The sequence below is a fragment of the Leucopleurus acutus genome (genome assembly GCF_964270905.1).
Source record: "Leucopleurus acutus genome assembly, chromosome: 4".
Lineage (NCBI taxonomy): Eukaryota > Metazoa > Chordata > Mammalia > Artiodactyla > Delphinidae > Leucopleurus > Leucopleurus acutus.
The window spans coordinates 138,165,957-138,181,747 of NC_139146.1; the positions used below are offsets into that span (position 1 = coordinate 138,165,957).

Here is a 15,791-nt window from a genome sequence, read left to right on the forward strand (position 1 = left end):
ATAAATCCATCATAAGGAATTTGATGCTTAGGGCATTGATGAGGTGGCCCCTCTTTTTCGGTTACTTGAGGGCATATGGAAGGTACTCTTAAAGAACAATTCCTGAAGGTATCACTAGCTAAAGTCAAAGAACCCAAACAAAGTCTCTGGCAAAAAATAAGTGGTAGCTTCCAGTCTTACTTTCAAAGAACTTAATCAAAGAATTTTAAGAAAAAAGATTGGTATTTTACTTTCCATTTACTTCCAATATTAGCTCTATGAAAAAAAATGATATTAAAAGTAATGCTGAATTGAAAATACAGTTTTTAAATAAAAAGGGGTTTTTTGTATTATTTTGCTTTTTATATTTGGTACTTTTCAGAAGATGTATTAGCCAACATTATACTTCTGGTCCTAGATATCTGGTGAAAATTACTCTCTGTGGAGTAATTTTAGACCTCCTCACCAACATACCATATGTGGAAACTGACATTAGAAAAAATATGATTTAATATTAGCTCCTTTAAGAGCTTTAACGTGATATAAGACAATTTTGCTTTCTTAATGATTACTTTTAATAATTAGATAAAATTATCCACATCTGTAAAAGTGAGAAAAATATACTAGAATTTTGTTGTCAGTGGACTTCGAAGCTACATCTCTCCCTTGCTCCCAGTATTGATAACCCTACTTCCTTGATCTATCTCAACAGTCTGTAAGAGCTTGGCACAGTAGGTGATCAATAAATGTTTGCTGAATGAGTGAATGAATCAGAGAAGTACCATTAGGCTTCCCATACTTTCCATTAAGCAGTACTTTCCATCTCTAAATATAGTGCATAATCTTAGCAAAGTTTCACGTTAATCGCTTGAACTTTTATAGAGGTAAGGCCTTCAAGGACACAAATGCTAAATTTCATAGCTTCAAAATTCACTTTTAAAACAGTCTTTATAGACTTCATATAGCCTTTTAGGACTTGACAACTAGAGTGACAAATGGGGTTTTAATAATAGATATTTCTTTCATCCTTCTTATTAAATTTTCTTTGTAAGACCATTTAATGAATTTGGAAAGTAAACATGAAATAGTGATCCATAAAGTGTGTGGTAATTGGTGACTCTAGGAGTGAGCATGGAAGTCTGTTGGGCTGTTGAACATTCCAGGCAGATAAGCCTCATATGGAAGCTCCTCTGATGTTTCCTGCCCTCCACTCCCAACCCCCCCCACCCCCCCATGACACACCTTAGTTCCTGCATCTGGGAAGAAATGCTGTCACAGCCATTTAACGGTTGTTCTTCCACTTTAGCAAGACAGATTTTTTTGACTTTGGTCTCAATGCAGCGTGTGATAGACCCTTTACCACTTGCTTCCCCTGCAGCTACCAACTGAGTGAAGTGTCCAAGGTCATTTTCAAATCTGTAACACATTAGCCTTCCTCTTTTGTCAGAAAACTGAGAGGTGTTTTTTTTTTTTTTTTTTTTTTTTTTTTTCCGGTACGCGGGCCTCTCACTGTTGTGGTCTCTCCTGTTGCGGAGCACAGGCTCCGGACGCGCAGGCTCAGCGGCCATGGCTCGTGGGCCTAGCCGCTCCGCGGCATGTGGGATCTTCCCGGACCAGGGCACGAACCCGTATCCCCTGCATCGGCAGGCGGACTCTCAACCACTGCGCCACCAGGGAAGCCCTTTGAGAGTATCTTTTAAAAGCTAAGTTGTTGCTTACTTTTCCACATGATGCTTGAGGTTCGTTTTATGTGAAGAATTACAGACTCCTTCCAAGTTTTCTTTACTTACAGAAAGTTTTGTAATGAGACTTTTTTCCTGGAAGAAAAAAGAAAGAAAAAGAGAGAGGGAGAGAGGAAGAATGGGAGCGAGGAATAGTGAAGGGTGGGGGGCAGAGAGAGAGAGAGGAAAGGAGGAAAGAAGGAAGGAAGGAAGGGAGGAAGGGAGTTAGTGGGAGGTATCTCTTACCTGATTTCTGAGGCCCTAGTTGTTAAAGAATAGGAGGAAATCTTCTCTGGGTTTTAAAAGTTGATCTTTGTATGGCTTCGCCACTATATGCTATGTAAGTGTGTCAAAGTTTTGTAGTTGTTGTTTTAACCTTAACCTTACCTTGTAATGTGAAGTGAAGTTTTTCCAGTGGGAAGGCAGCTGTTACAGGTCGCGGTGGAGGGAGAGGTGGTCTGCTGCTCACGAGGAGCCCTCGGGAATTATTTTCTGGGTCGTCTCCAGGAATGAACGTGTACAAGTCATCATACTGGTTCTCACTCCCACTGTCAACCTCTGGTGGGCGGTGCTTGGCCTCCGTGCCTGATTCATGCTCTTTTTCTTCCTCTGCCGTTTCATTCACCTCTGCTCCTTCCGCCCTCTGCCTGTACGGCCGCCAGCTTTCATGATGGAGAACTGGGCTCTGTATGGCTGCTTATGAAGATTGTATGATTTCATGTAAACACAGCATCTGGAGGCATTTCATATTTTCTAACTTCGTACAGAAGTGGTGGTAATGTTAATTAAACTTTTATGATCTGATACAGGGGAAAGCTGACAAATGTGTAATTTTGGTGAACAGTCATTCTTGGGCTTTTATAATATTTACCAAAGAAAGCTCCATTATATCTACCTCAGTTTATGACACTCTCATACACATAATGATATATAATATTCGGATACTACATGTATAGAAAAATATTCTGATTCTCTAGAGTTATTATTTAACCAGATTCAATATATGACTGCATTACCATATTTTTATAAGAAAACAGTATAACTAACCTAATAAGTAATAAGCAAGTGATGGAAAAGGTAAAGGCAAGGAACAAAAATCTTAACTTGCCTGTAAATAATGCAATGAAATGAATCTGTGATTTTTATTTAGTTATTATTTTAACATATTTATCACCAGATGACATCTTAATTTTTGAAAATATTACTTGAGAAAAGTGTTAATATTTTTTGATGGGGAAGGCATCCAAGTCACCAATAGTAAGTAAATATTTTTAAGGCTCAGTTCTCTCACCAAAAAATCTTTTCTGTCCTGAAACTTAACCAAATGATTCAGTCACATTTCCTCCATTCTAAGAATCATGATTCCATTATTTGTGTTTATACTGTACACAGTAAAATGCTCTCTAACCACTCAGGGAGAAAATAGAAAAAATATATTATAATGCAATAACTTTAAATCTTAAAACTTTTTTCTTTATATTTTCTTTATAGAAATTCTGCTGTAAATAAAGCAATCATACAAAGTTAAAATGAACTTTGGAATCTCTGTATTGGAGGGAAAATGTGACTTGCTGCTATGAGTGCAATAGAAATGCAAATTGTTGTTTTAAAGTGTCGCTAAACTAAAATATAGCTAAAGAAGACAAATGGCAGAGTACAAAGAGGAATCTTTTTTTGATTGAAGAGTTACACTGTAGACATTTTTCAGCAATGAGAGAAAAGTTAGTCATGTGGGAAAATCATGCCCATGACAGTACTACATATTTCTACATGAATTTTATTTTTAATTTCTCTCTTTCTTTCATGTGAGAAAGAAGAAACGTCTAGCTGCCAGTATTAGAACTGCAAACCAAGATTCTTTAATTACTAGCCTGGGTAGAGCATGTGGACTTTCATTCTTGCACAGATCTCTGCCCAGACCTCATTCAGCTTTCTGGCTGTAACCCCAAACACAGCCTGAAACACAGAAGTCTCTAGAAGTATTGATGGAGTAAATGATGGAGTGGCTGAAAAGAAATCATTGCTGATGCTTGCAAAGGGGATTCGCTATTTCAGTCTGGGAAAATCGATCATCAGCTTAGAATTACATTCATGCTACAGGCAATTACTTGTAGCCACTCTTATGTTTATGTATCGGTGTTTATATTTTACATAAACACTGCCTAAGCAAGCAACAGGGTCTCCTTGGTCCTTGTCAAATATGCCCAAACCTGGAATACAGCCCTGGAGAGTCAGATGTGCTTGGTCAGTGAATTTTAGCAAGCTTCATAGCAATGGTGATACCAATGGAAATCTGCTGACTTAGGGTATTCTATGCTTCACCCTCACTCCAACGAAAGAGTCAGAGGCTTGAGTCCAGTCGCACAGAGTTTCGTATATGAGACAGTTCCAGGTCCAAACTGTCTGTAGAAATGAGGTTGTGCTGTACCAATAACTGAAATAATGTCTTCTTATCATAGGTAGTACTTCAGAGGATTAAGTGGCATGATAAATATATGGTCATTATCAATGATGGCCTTTATCATCACTTTCATTATCATTAAAAATTATAACAAATCATTAAGTCATTACAAAGATAATAAAATGTATAACTTTAAAACTGCATCAATTTATTACATTAATATTTAGCATAATTTTGTGTTCTGCAATAGTGTTTGAAGAGTTTGCCGATTTTGCCAAAGTATGCTAGTTCAGGCATTGTGTTTAATGTTATTTGCTTTGCTGGTCAGCCCATCATTTGAAAAACTGGTGGCCAATAACGTTTAATGGAGCATCATCTGCGAACTGTTCAAAGTGCAAATGACCTGAGGCAAGAGCCTGCTTGATGTGTGAGGTGTCACTGGCTGTGAACATGCGCGAGAGTGGTCAGAGATGGGACCATCAAGATTATCTAGGGCCTTACAGGTGATGATAAGGATTACAAGTACCATGGGAAGGTATTGGAGAATTTGGAGCAGAAGAGTGATTAGTTCCTTTCTGAAGCATAGAATATTAGGGGCAAATTGGGAGGAAGCTATTGCAGGGTTTCTTAACGGCATACTACTGGCATTTTTGACAAGATAATCCTGTGTTTCATGGGGCACATCCTGTGCATTGCAGGATATTTAGCAGTATTTCTAGCAAAATTCCATTCTCAAAATAATGACCAAAAAAATCTCCATTCATTGACAAATATCTTCTGTTGGGGTTAGAAAATAGTGCTTCATTGAGAGCCACTGTGCTATTGCAATAATCCAGGGGAGAGCAGATGACAGCACGGATTAGGATAAGTAACAATGAACGGGTGAGGAAAGTCTGGCTGTTTTGCGAAGGTACAGTCCACAGTATTATCTGATTGGATACAGGGTAGGACAGAAAGTAAAAAAAGGTGACTGAAGTTTTTGGACTGAATTGAACAAGGAAGGAGTCTTCATTTACTGAGATGGGGAAGTCAGCGGGTAGAGCAGATTTGGGAGTGGTGGGAATTAGGGTTTTCAGATTTGGAAATGTTGGGTGGGAGACGGCTATCAGACTTGCTGGTGAAGATGGTGAGCAAGCTGCTGTATACCAGTGGAAACAGGCATGATAGGTAGCGTTATGTACATGGAGGAAGACTCTCAATTAGTTTTCTAAAATAGAGAGTTACATTCTATTACAGCCAGCAGGGAGCATAGAGAGTCCTAATACAAACTTCTCATTTCCTAGCTGAGAAAACCAAGGTCTGAAAAGAATGTGACTTTGTTTAAAAAAAAAAACTGAAAAAATATAGTTGTCAAATAGAATGTTTATATCAACCTGACCTGTGTATTCTCTTTGGGTGGGAAAAACTGCTGGTTTGATTATTAAACACTGAACTTATTAGAAATACTTAAATTAGCAAGATAATGTAGTCATATCTCTACCAGATGATACACTAAAAGTCATTCAGTTAATTAAATATGTTTCCATGCTCTCCATGCTTGTCTATGCTCTCTTCAGTTTTACTTTATCAGTCACATACACCTTAATACAAATGTTGTTTATGTACATAACATATAGGAACACTTACTAGGAGAACATGTAGAAAATGAGGTAATATCCTCTTCATAGTCACTTTCTTCCTCATTATTTCTGCTAACTTCTTGGATCTGAAGACAAAAAGGAATGTAATTTTCAATTATATGTATTAATCTTAATAAATCTGCATTTTCACACATACCAAACTGACAGCTAATACCTTACATATCTCAGCTATTATATTTGGGCCATCTATAATTTTTTCAATGACACAGTATTAAAAGTGTAACTGGAACAATATAACATTTACAATAAAGAGCTTTTTAAATGGAACTTTTTAAAGATTCACAGCAATAATTATGAAATTTTTACAATAAATAACTCCTGAATAAAAAGGAAGGCAACTATTTCTTTTAAAAACCATGAGCTTTGCTTCCTTTTGAACATTTCTGGTATCTTTTACCAGTTCAAAAGATATTCTTAATTACATCAAGGATTATAATACAGTATAAGACAGTGAAATTTTAAAGTGATTTATTTTCCATCTTTAAAAAGAAAAAGGAAACTGAGTAAGGGAATTTACGTTTGTCTTTCTGAAATCAGTTCCACTACACTTAGAAGGGAGAATTACTGAGAAAGCATAGAAGCCTGCTTTTTTTCCTCTGAAATTGCTAGTGTTTGCTTATAATCTCTGAAGGAGGCATGGGGTCTAAAGTAGTGGAACATGTTGGTGTTTGCTGAGAAAGCTAAGTAACTCCAGTGAGAGCTCTATTTGTACAAAAGCACGCAGAGAAAGAGACGGAGCTTGGTTGCATTAACATAGGTCACGTTTCGTTACCATGAACTCCAAGTGATTATTCAAATGATTTATGCTTTTGTTCTTAATAAAATTGAAATGATTCGTCCATTTGCTCTACGTTTGGAATGTCCCTTTAAATTACTTTTCTGTACACCAGGAACGAACACGACATTGTAAATCAACTATACTTCAATTAAAAAAAAGAAAATGAGCTTCTGCATCAGGCTCACTATAAAAATATTAAAGAAATTTTAATTTTCAAGATTCCAGTGGAAATCAAAGAATATATATATAACCTATAAACAGACTATATATATTCTTTTTCATATTATTTTCTATTTAAATTATATTTTCCCCTTTGTGGACTCAATTAAATGCTAATGTAAAAAAATCACTTAACTTTACTAGGGAGATTGATTGATATTTAGTTGGTATTTGTATGCTTTGGTATTAAAAGCACTGTTGATATGGTCATTTGTTGTTTTCAGTTAGCCTGACCTCTATATTTCACAAGGCAGATCAAGAATACATTAAAAAAAAATCCATAATACTCTTAAAATCACATCAAGGACGTTTTTACTAGTTGAATAACAGGAATGTTTTACAAAGATTTCAGGAATTATGTGAAAATTTCCGCTATACTATTCACAAGCCTAGACACTCTGAGTTCAAAATCAGTCTCTTAATAAAGAGTCTGTGGGCAAGTATGTAGGGGTGTGTGTGTGTCACATACTGAGGTTGAAACATAATGGAATCATTTTTATGTTATAACTTAAGCTTTATGACATGTGTGCAAACAAACACACAAGCCTAAAAATGTCTTGAAGGAAATGGCTTCCAAATTTAAAAAATAGCCAACTTTGATTTGGGCACTTTCATAAATATTATGTAAAACCGGTATTTTGTATAATCAGGCTATGTAGAAAGTAATTGTTTTCTCAGGAATGAAAGGATCTTTCGACATATTTACACTAAAAACCAACTGTGTCTTACTAGAACTCCTTACACTTAACAATCATATTTATTTTGGAAAAATGTGTTATATCTAATGATATATTAATAACTGATAAAATCAATGATGGCTTAAAAGTATGATGACACTCTGACATCTAATCACTTTAATACTTTGTTGTGTGGTACAGTGGACAGAGAATGGATTTTGAAGTCAGTCTAAGAACAAATCATAGTTCTATTATTTATTAGCTGTGTGACACTGGGCACTTTACTCTAAATTTCAATATTCTATCCTGCAAAATATGGATAGTAATATCTATACTATCAATTTGCTGGGAAGGTTAAAATAGAAAATGTAAGCAAAACACATTATTACATCTACCACATAGTAAGTGCTCAATAAATGTAATCTGCATATGTTAGATATTCCTTTCTTCATTCACACTTAAGCAAGCACGGTGACCACACTGATTTGATGTGGGAATCATCAATAATGAGCCAATAATTATTTAACTTAATTCTTCTGAATTGTGTGCCTTTGGACGTTCTGCTGTGACAGAAAAAGAACTGGAATATAAACTTTCTGATCGAAGTGTGACAGTATGATTTTATTATTAAAAACATCTCTATAATTTACAAGCTAATAGAGATGATAAGAATCAGAGGAAGAAATATTTAATTCTTTAATAAGTTTCTTTATCTGGGGCTAGAGTCTGACTTTATTCATTAATTTATCAAATATTTATGCAGGCCTACTATGTGCTAAATACTCTATTAGTAATTAAGGTAAATAGTTAAAAGTTTAAAAGATACACAATTCACACTCTCCAAAAATATCCCATTTTTATTGGGAGGGGAAATAAATCAAAAAATGATTAGAATACAATATTTTATTTATTTCATTACCATAAACTCAATCCTTACAGGTGAAATGTAAAATTAAGAAATAACCAGATAATCAGGGAAAAGTTTTATTCGTTTGCTTTTTGGGTGAGGAGATTGGATTAAAAAATTATCTTGACACTTGCCATGACTGCCACTTCTCTAAAGGAAAAAAATCCAGCTTAAACAAGAAAATCTATTAGCTGAACATGCTCAGAGTAATATTCTAGGCCGTAGACAGTCCTTGTAGCACACAATGTTTGATAAAATTTAAATCATTCCTGATCAAAGATAAACGAACTTGCTGACTGGGGTATATAGAGCTCCACATGGCTTTGGCATCTCGTACAGTACAATTCATCATAATATTCTGATTTTAAGGGAGTGAATAAAAACAATCTTCACATGGCAGTTGGTTTCTAAATATTTTTATGAGCTTCTGAAGATATTGTAATTAGCCCAACTTTTGTCCAACTTTCCACAGTGTTGATTATAAATGATTTTACCAGCTTTAAAGCACATGACAGTCTGTTCAGAGACATATATATATGTCTCTGAAGAGTAACAAATTGACCTTGTAATATTTTATTCATTACCCAAAATGAACGCACTAGGCTTCAGAATCTGCATTAATATTCCAATTGAAATAATAAAGATTTTTCCTACTAAATGTTAAGAATGAACAAAGTTATACAAAAGCTGTGCATGACAGCAAACATACAAGTCTCAAAAAAATTTTCAAGGTCATGTTGTAAAAGTATATCTTAGTTTTCATGACATCTTTTAAGAGAATTTGTTTTTCCTTAGGCCATCCAGGAATATGGCCTAGAAGCAGACTTCTATAATTCCTCATGAAAGTTTCTTTTTATATTATGGGAAATGGAATCCTGAATGTAAAAACTAAACAGGAACTCTGTCTGTGATTGAAAGAGGAATGAGGAAGAATCAAATAGTTGTGGAGCAGTTAAACTCTGGTGGGGAGAAAGTGGACATTTTCCTTAGCATGGACCAAAATTTTGTTAGAATAACCTGAGGATATATGCTCTATTTTTTAAGACAGAATCTTAATATAAAAAATTAAGTGATGAAAAGATAATTTGACCAGGTGGACAAAGGTTAGAAGTCTCATTCTACACAATGAGAAATTCAAGTTTTTAATTGTAACCAACAAAACAATCTGGTGCAGTGAAAAGAACAGGTGCCAAGGGGACAGGTGATGGTTTCATCTGAAAGTGAGTAAAAAGGGAGAAAAAAACAGCAGGAATATTGAAACCTATTTCCTCAAACTTAGGAAAACAAATCTGAAAAAATTTAGCTTTAAAAAGATTCTGGAGGGTTGGCTTCTGTAGCTAGCACATCTCTTGTTCTGACCTCGACTCACTTGGTGTGTTCACCCAGCTTTTCTCTCAACCTGAGGCCACCCTCAAGCCAATCTCCCTGAGTGGTGACACACAGGGCTCCAGTCCTGGTGCTGACAGCTTCTGGTCTTAGTCTCTGCCCATCAGCTCTAACTAGAGTTGTGAACTTCAAGCTTGGGCACCTGACCCTTTTAACTACACTCTAGTCCTATTTTGATAATGTTTGTTTGTAATCCATCACAGTTGTGGTTGCATTTGTGAGGTACTAACACCTTTATTGGGCCATGTGCTTGGTTTAAATTCAGCCATCGTTCACTAAACTGTGAATGATTAAAATCCATTCCTTTGTTAAGGTTGTAGTTGTAAAAGTAAAAAAACAGTTATCTTCATTTAAAATTACAGAATCCAAAATCTGAAAGGAATCTGTGGATGTCTAGTTTATTTTCTTGTTCATACACTGATATAACGCTAAAAGCATGTGCCACAATAAAACTGTAATAATTTATATAGTTCTCCAAGCAAGTTAGTTTTCAAATGTAGCATAAAACATCTTTTCTGACCACAACGTTATGAGATTAGAAATCAATTACAGGAGGGACTTCCCTGGTGGTCCAGTGGTAGAGGATCCACCTTTCAGTGCGGCAACACAGGTTTGTTCGACCCCAGGTCGGGGAGCTAAGATCTCACATGCCACAGGGCATCTAAGCCCACCCGCAACAACTACTGAGCTCGCGAACCTCAATGAGAGAGCCCACATGCTGCCACTACAGAACCCATGTGCCCTGGAGCCTGCGTGTCACAACTAGAGAGAAGCCTGAGGGCCGCTACAAAAAGATTGGGCGCTGCAACGAAAGATCCCACATGCCTCAACGAAGATCCTGTGTGCCACAACTAAGACCCAATGCAGCCAAAAGATAAATAAAGAAAATACATAAAAATTAAAATAAAGAAATCAATTACAGGAAAAAAGCTATAAAAAACACAAACTCATGGAGGCTAAACAATATGTTACTAAATAACCAATGGATCACTGAAGAAATCAAAGAGGAAATAAAAAATACCTAGAAACAAATGACAATGAAAACACGATGACCTAAAACCTATGGGATGTAACAAAGGCAAAACCTATGGGATGTAAAAGGGAAGTTTATAGCAACACAATCTTACCTCAAGAAACAAGAAAAATCTCAATAAACAACCTAAACTTATACCTAAAGCACCTAGAGAAAGAAGAACAAACAAAACCCAGTTAGTAGAAGGAAAGAAATCATAAAGATCAGAGCATAACTAAAAGAAATAGAAATGAAGAAAACAAAAGCAAAGATCCATAAAACTAAAAGCTGGTTCTTTGAGAAGATAAACAAAATTGATAAACCTTGAGCTAGACTCATCAAGAAAAAGAGGGAGAAGACTCAAATCAATAAAATTGAAATGAAAAAGGAGAAGTTACAACTGACACCACAGAAATACAAAGGATCATGAGAGATTACTACAAGCAACTATATGCCAATAAAATGGACAACCTGGAAGAAATGGACAAATTCTTAGAAAGGTACAATCTTCCAAGACTGAACCAGGAAGAAATAGAAAATATGAACAGATCAATCACAAGCACTGAAATTGAAACTGTGATTAAAAATCTTTCAACAACAAAAGCCCAGGGCTAGATGGCTTCACAGGCAAATTCTATCAAACATTTACAGAAGAGCTAACACCTATCCTTCTCAGACTCAAAAAAAATTGCACAGGAAGGAACACTCCCAAGCTCACTCTATGAGGCTGCCATCACCCTGAAACCAAAACCAGACAGAGGTGTCACAAAAAAGGAGAATTACAGACCAAGATCACTGATGAACATAGACACAAAAATGCTCAACAAAATACTAGCAAACAGAATCCACAACACATTAAAAGGATCATACACCATGATCAAGTGGGATTTATCGCAGCAGGGATGCAAGGATTCTTCAATATACACAAATCAATCAATGTGATACACAATATTAACAAATTGAAGAAGAAAAACCATATGATCATCTCAATGGATAGAGAAAAAGCTTTTGACAAAATTCAACACCAATTTATGATAAAAACTCTCGAGATAGTGGGCATAGAGTGAACATACCTCAACATAATAAAGGCCATATACGACAAACCCACAGCAAACATCATTCTCAATGGTGAAAAACTGAAAGCATTTCCTCTAAGATCAGGAATAAGACAAGGATGTCCACTCTCGCCACTACTTTTCAACACAGTTTTGGAACTCCTGGCCATGACAATCAGAGAAGAAGAAGAAATAAAAGGAATGCAAATTGGAAGAGAAGAAGTGAAATTGTCACTGTTTGGAGATGACATGATGCTATACATAAAGAATCCTAAAGATGCTACCAGAAAACTACTAGAGCTCATCAATGCATTTGGTAAAACTGCAGGATATGAAATTTATACACAGAAATGTCTTGCATTCCTATACACTAAGAACGGAAGATCAGAAAGAGAAATCAAGGAAACACTCCCATTTACCATCGCATCGAAAAGAATAAAATACCTAGTAATAAACCTACCTAAGGAGGCAAAAGACCTGTACTCAGAAAACTATAAGATACTGATGAAAGAAATCAAAGATGACACAAAAAAATGGAGAGATATACCATGTTCTTGGATTGGAAGAATCAATATTGTGAAAATGACTATAGTACCCAAAGCAATCTACAGATTTAATGCAATCCCTATCAAATTACCAATGGCATTTTTCACAGAATTAGAACAAAACATTTTACAATTTGCATGGAAGTACAAAAGACCCTGAATAGCCAAAGCAATCTTGAGAAAGAAAAACAGAGCTGAAGGAATCAGGCTCCCTGACTTCAGACTATACTACAAAGCTACAGTAATCAAAACAGTATGGTACTGGCACAAAAACAGAAATATAGATCAATGGAACAGGATAGAAAGCCCAAAGATAAACCCACGCACATATGGTCACCTTATCTATGACAAAGGAGGCAAGAATATACAATGGAGAAAAGACAGTCTGTTCAATAAGTGGTGCTGGGAAAACTGGACAGCTCCAAGTAAAAGAATGAAATTAGAACATTCCCTAACACCATACACAAAAATAAACTCAAAATGGATTAAAGACCTAAATGTAAGGCCAGACACTATAAAACTCTTAGAGGAAACATAGGCAGGACACCCTTTGACATAATTCGCAGCAATATCTTTTTTGATCCACCTCCTAGAGTAATAGAAATAAAAACAAAAATGGGATCTAATTAAATTTAAAAGCTTTTGCACAGCAAAGGAAACCATAAACAAAATGTAAAGACAACCCTCAGAATGGGAGAAAATATTTGCAAATGAATCAACCAACAAGGGATTAATCTCCAAAATACAAAAACAGCTCATGCAATTCAATATCAAAAAAACAAATAACCCAATCAAAAATGCGCAGAAGATCTAAATAGATACTTCTCCAAAGAAGACATACAGATGGCCAAAAAGCCCATGAAAAGATGCCCAACATCACAAATTATTAGAGAAATTCAAATCAAACTACAATGAAGTATCACCTCACACCGGTCAGAATGGCCACCATCAAAAAATCTACAAACAATAAATGCTGGAGAGGGTGTGGAGAAATGGGATCCTTCCTGCACTGTTGGTGGGAATGTAAATTGGTACAACCACTATGGAGAACAGTATGGATGTTCCTTAAAAAACTAAAAATAGAATTACCATATGACTCTGGTAGAGTTGACTTTATGAAAACGTGCAACAACTCAGCCCTGGCAAATTCCTAGTGTGTAGTCTAGACACGTCATCTAACATTTTCAAACATGTAGAACTATTCCTAACCTTGGTCAATCAAAATTTATTAAATGTTTTCTATGTGCCTAATGCTATGCAAGTTTCCGAGGGTATACAAAATATGTAACATATAATATGTTCCCAGGATATTTAGCAAGGAAAATAAAAGTAAAATGCTTGAAACAATTGTAGTCCCTGAAGTGTTTGGTTTGACTACAGGGTGTAATAGGAGATGAAAGGAATGAAATCGTTCTAGGTGGAATAACCTGAGCTAGAATTTGAATGATGGGTAGACTTTGAGAGGTAAATTTTGAATCTAGTCCTTAGCAGCTAATGTGTGCTGGTTGAGCTCATAGATGGATAAACAATAAATGAACTGATGGAAGAAGAAAGACGTGGATGTTCCTGGTAAAGAGAATGGTGCAAGCAAAAGCAAGATTGATTAAGCCATATACAGAAGGCAAAAGAGCAAAGCTGCCCAATTAAAGAAATAGGTGAATTTTGGGGAGAACATGTGAAGTTCGATAGAAAGAGTGGAGTCAGTTTGTTTATTTTACTCCAATTATGGTGTGTTGGAGATATCTCCGGATGATGGTGATGATGATGATTGATATTGCTGTTAACCAGTCCATCTAAAAATACATGTAGGTTATATAGGTTAAGATTTTGAGTCCAGATGTATTGTCACACAGATCTGGATTCAAATGTTACTCTTGTATTTACTACTTAGTTGAGTTTAAGCATAGTCTTCTCTCTTGGTCTCTCCAGATGTAAAAATAAGCATAAAAGTACCTTACCCTCTCAGGGTTATTGTGAAAATTAAATGAGAAAATACATATCAAATACTTATTATAAAACTTGGCACATAGAAAGTACTCAACAACTGTTATCTGTATCATCTTCATTAAGATCATTATTTTAGTACAGGATGAATTTTTGTGTTACCCTATTTTTTCATATTACTAAATTAGGTTTGCATCAAACTTTATGTTCAATTCTAGTATTGAATAAAGGTCAGTTGTGTTCAAGCTGGAATGTAAAGAATGAAAATAAAGTCCTCTAAATAGTGGTCTTTGTAGCTTATAATGATTTAAAAAATTGTCTCTGTTTTCAAGTGTGAGGAATCACAAGATGGATGTGATGATGGATCAATAGCAGACCAATTAACCTAATGGAGACTAATCAAGGCTTCTGGGTATGGTTGTGTAAGCTGTACATTGAAATTCTCCTGGGGCAGCATTTCCACAGACTATGATATGTAATACACCCTAAGAGCTGGGTCGGTGAGGAGAGGGGTCTCTCAAATGATTCTATGGTGTTTAATTCCCAAATGACTTTTATTTGATTTTACAATGTTCATATTACAATGAAGACTGTTTTAGACTAATGTTAAAACTAGTTTGCCTTCTTTCAGCATAAAACGATGTGAGGGAGGACAGGTGCTAATTCAGAAGGGTGTTTCTTCCTGGGTGTACCAAGAGTAGGGAAGGAGAAATTGGCCACGGATGAGATACAGAGTACAAACAAGTTGAGTAGTCAAGAAATGATTGAAGAACTTGGCTTTAATGAACCCTGAACCTGACTACTGTATTAATTACCTTAACTCTGATCTTCTATTCCTATAATAAGAACAATAGCATATAATAGACACTGGTGTAAAGCTTTGCTATTGACAATTCTAAAATCTTGAAATTGGTTTTAGTTTCAAAATCATAAGATTAAAAAAAAGGTAAAATTCTGTAGAGGAAACACAAAATAACACTATGTTAAAATTATAAATAATTATGGTGTTTTAAATACTCCAATTAAGTCACATTAAAAAAAACCATGCTTTCATTTGGAGCAAAACTAAATAGAAACTAAATAATTGATACATTTGCATATTTCTAAGTTGGCAGATAGGAGTCAGTGAAGAGGTAGCTGGGTTTACATTTATGTTGACTATTACTAACAGCCACCTTTTTTTTCTTTTTTTTTCCTTTTTTTCTGAGCCTTTGATAACTTGAGTGAGGGTCAAAGAGAACGAAATGGAAAAATCTGAGTAATAAAAGGTTAGCATTGTCATCATCACAGTTGTTGCACATGGCATTTATCTAAAAACAGAAAAGCAAGTGGTTTCTGAAATCTAAGCCAGAAGCAAACATAAAACACCACTTAGAGACCCAGCAATTTCCCACAAAGATTATACTCTTCAGTTGCTAGATAATAAGTGTTATTTGACAAATGCGACAAAAGACCCTTTTAGTTTATATTATTACTATCACAAAATAAGTGTTTTTTGAACAAATTAAATATAAAGATTCTTAAAGC

At 35.4% G+C, this 15,791-nt stretch overlaps 1 protein-coding gene across 1 annotated transcript in view; it reads right to left on the minus strand.

Moving 5' to 3' along the window:
* Positions 1–15,791, minus strand: part of BANK1 (B cell scaffold protein with ankyrin repeats 1) — a 271,583-nt gene that overhangs the window by 47,693 nt on the left and 208,099 nt on the right. The window contains exons 7-8 of the mRNA XM_082837839.1: positions 5,728–5,806; positions 2,088–2,396 (exon numbers count right to left, since the gene is read on the minus strand). Of these exons, the coding sequence (XP_082693965.1) occupies positions 2,088–2,396; positions 5,728–5,806 (388 nt within the window). The remainder of the gene's footprint in view (positions 1–2,087; positions 2,397–5,727; positions 5,807–15,791) is intronic.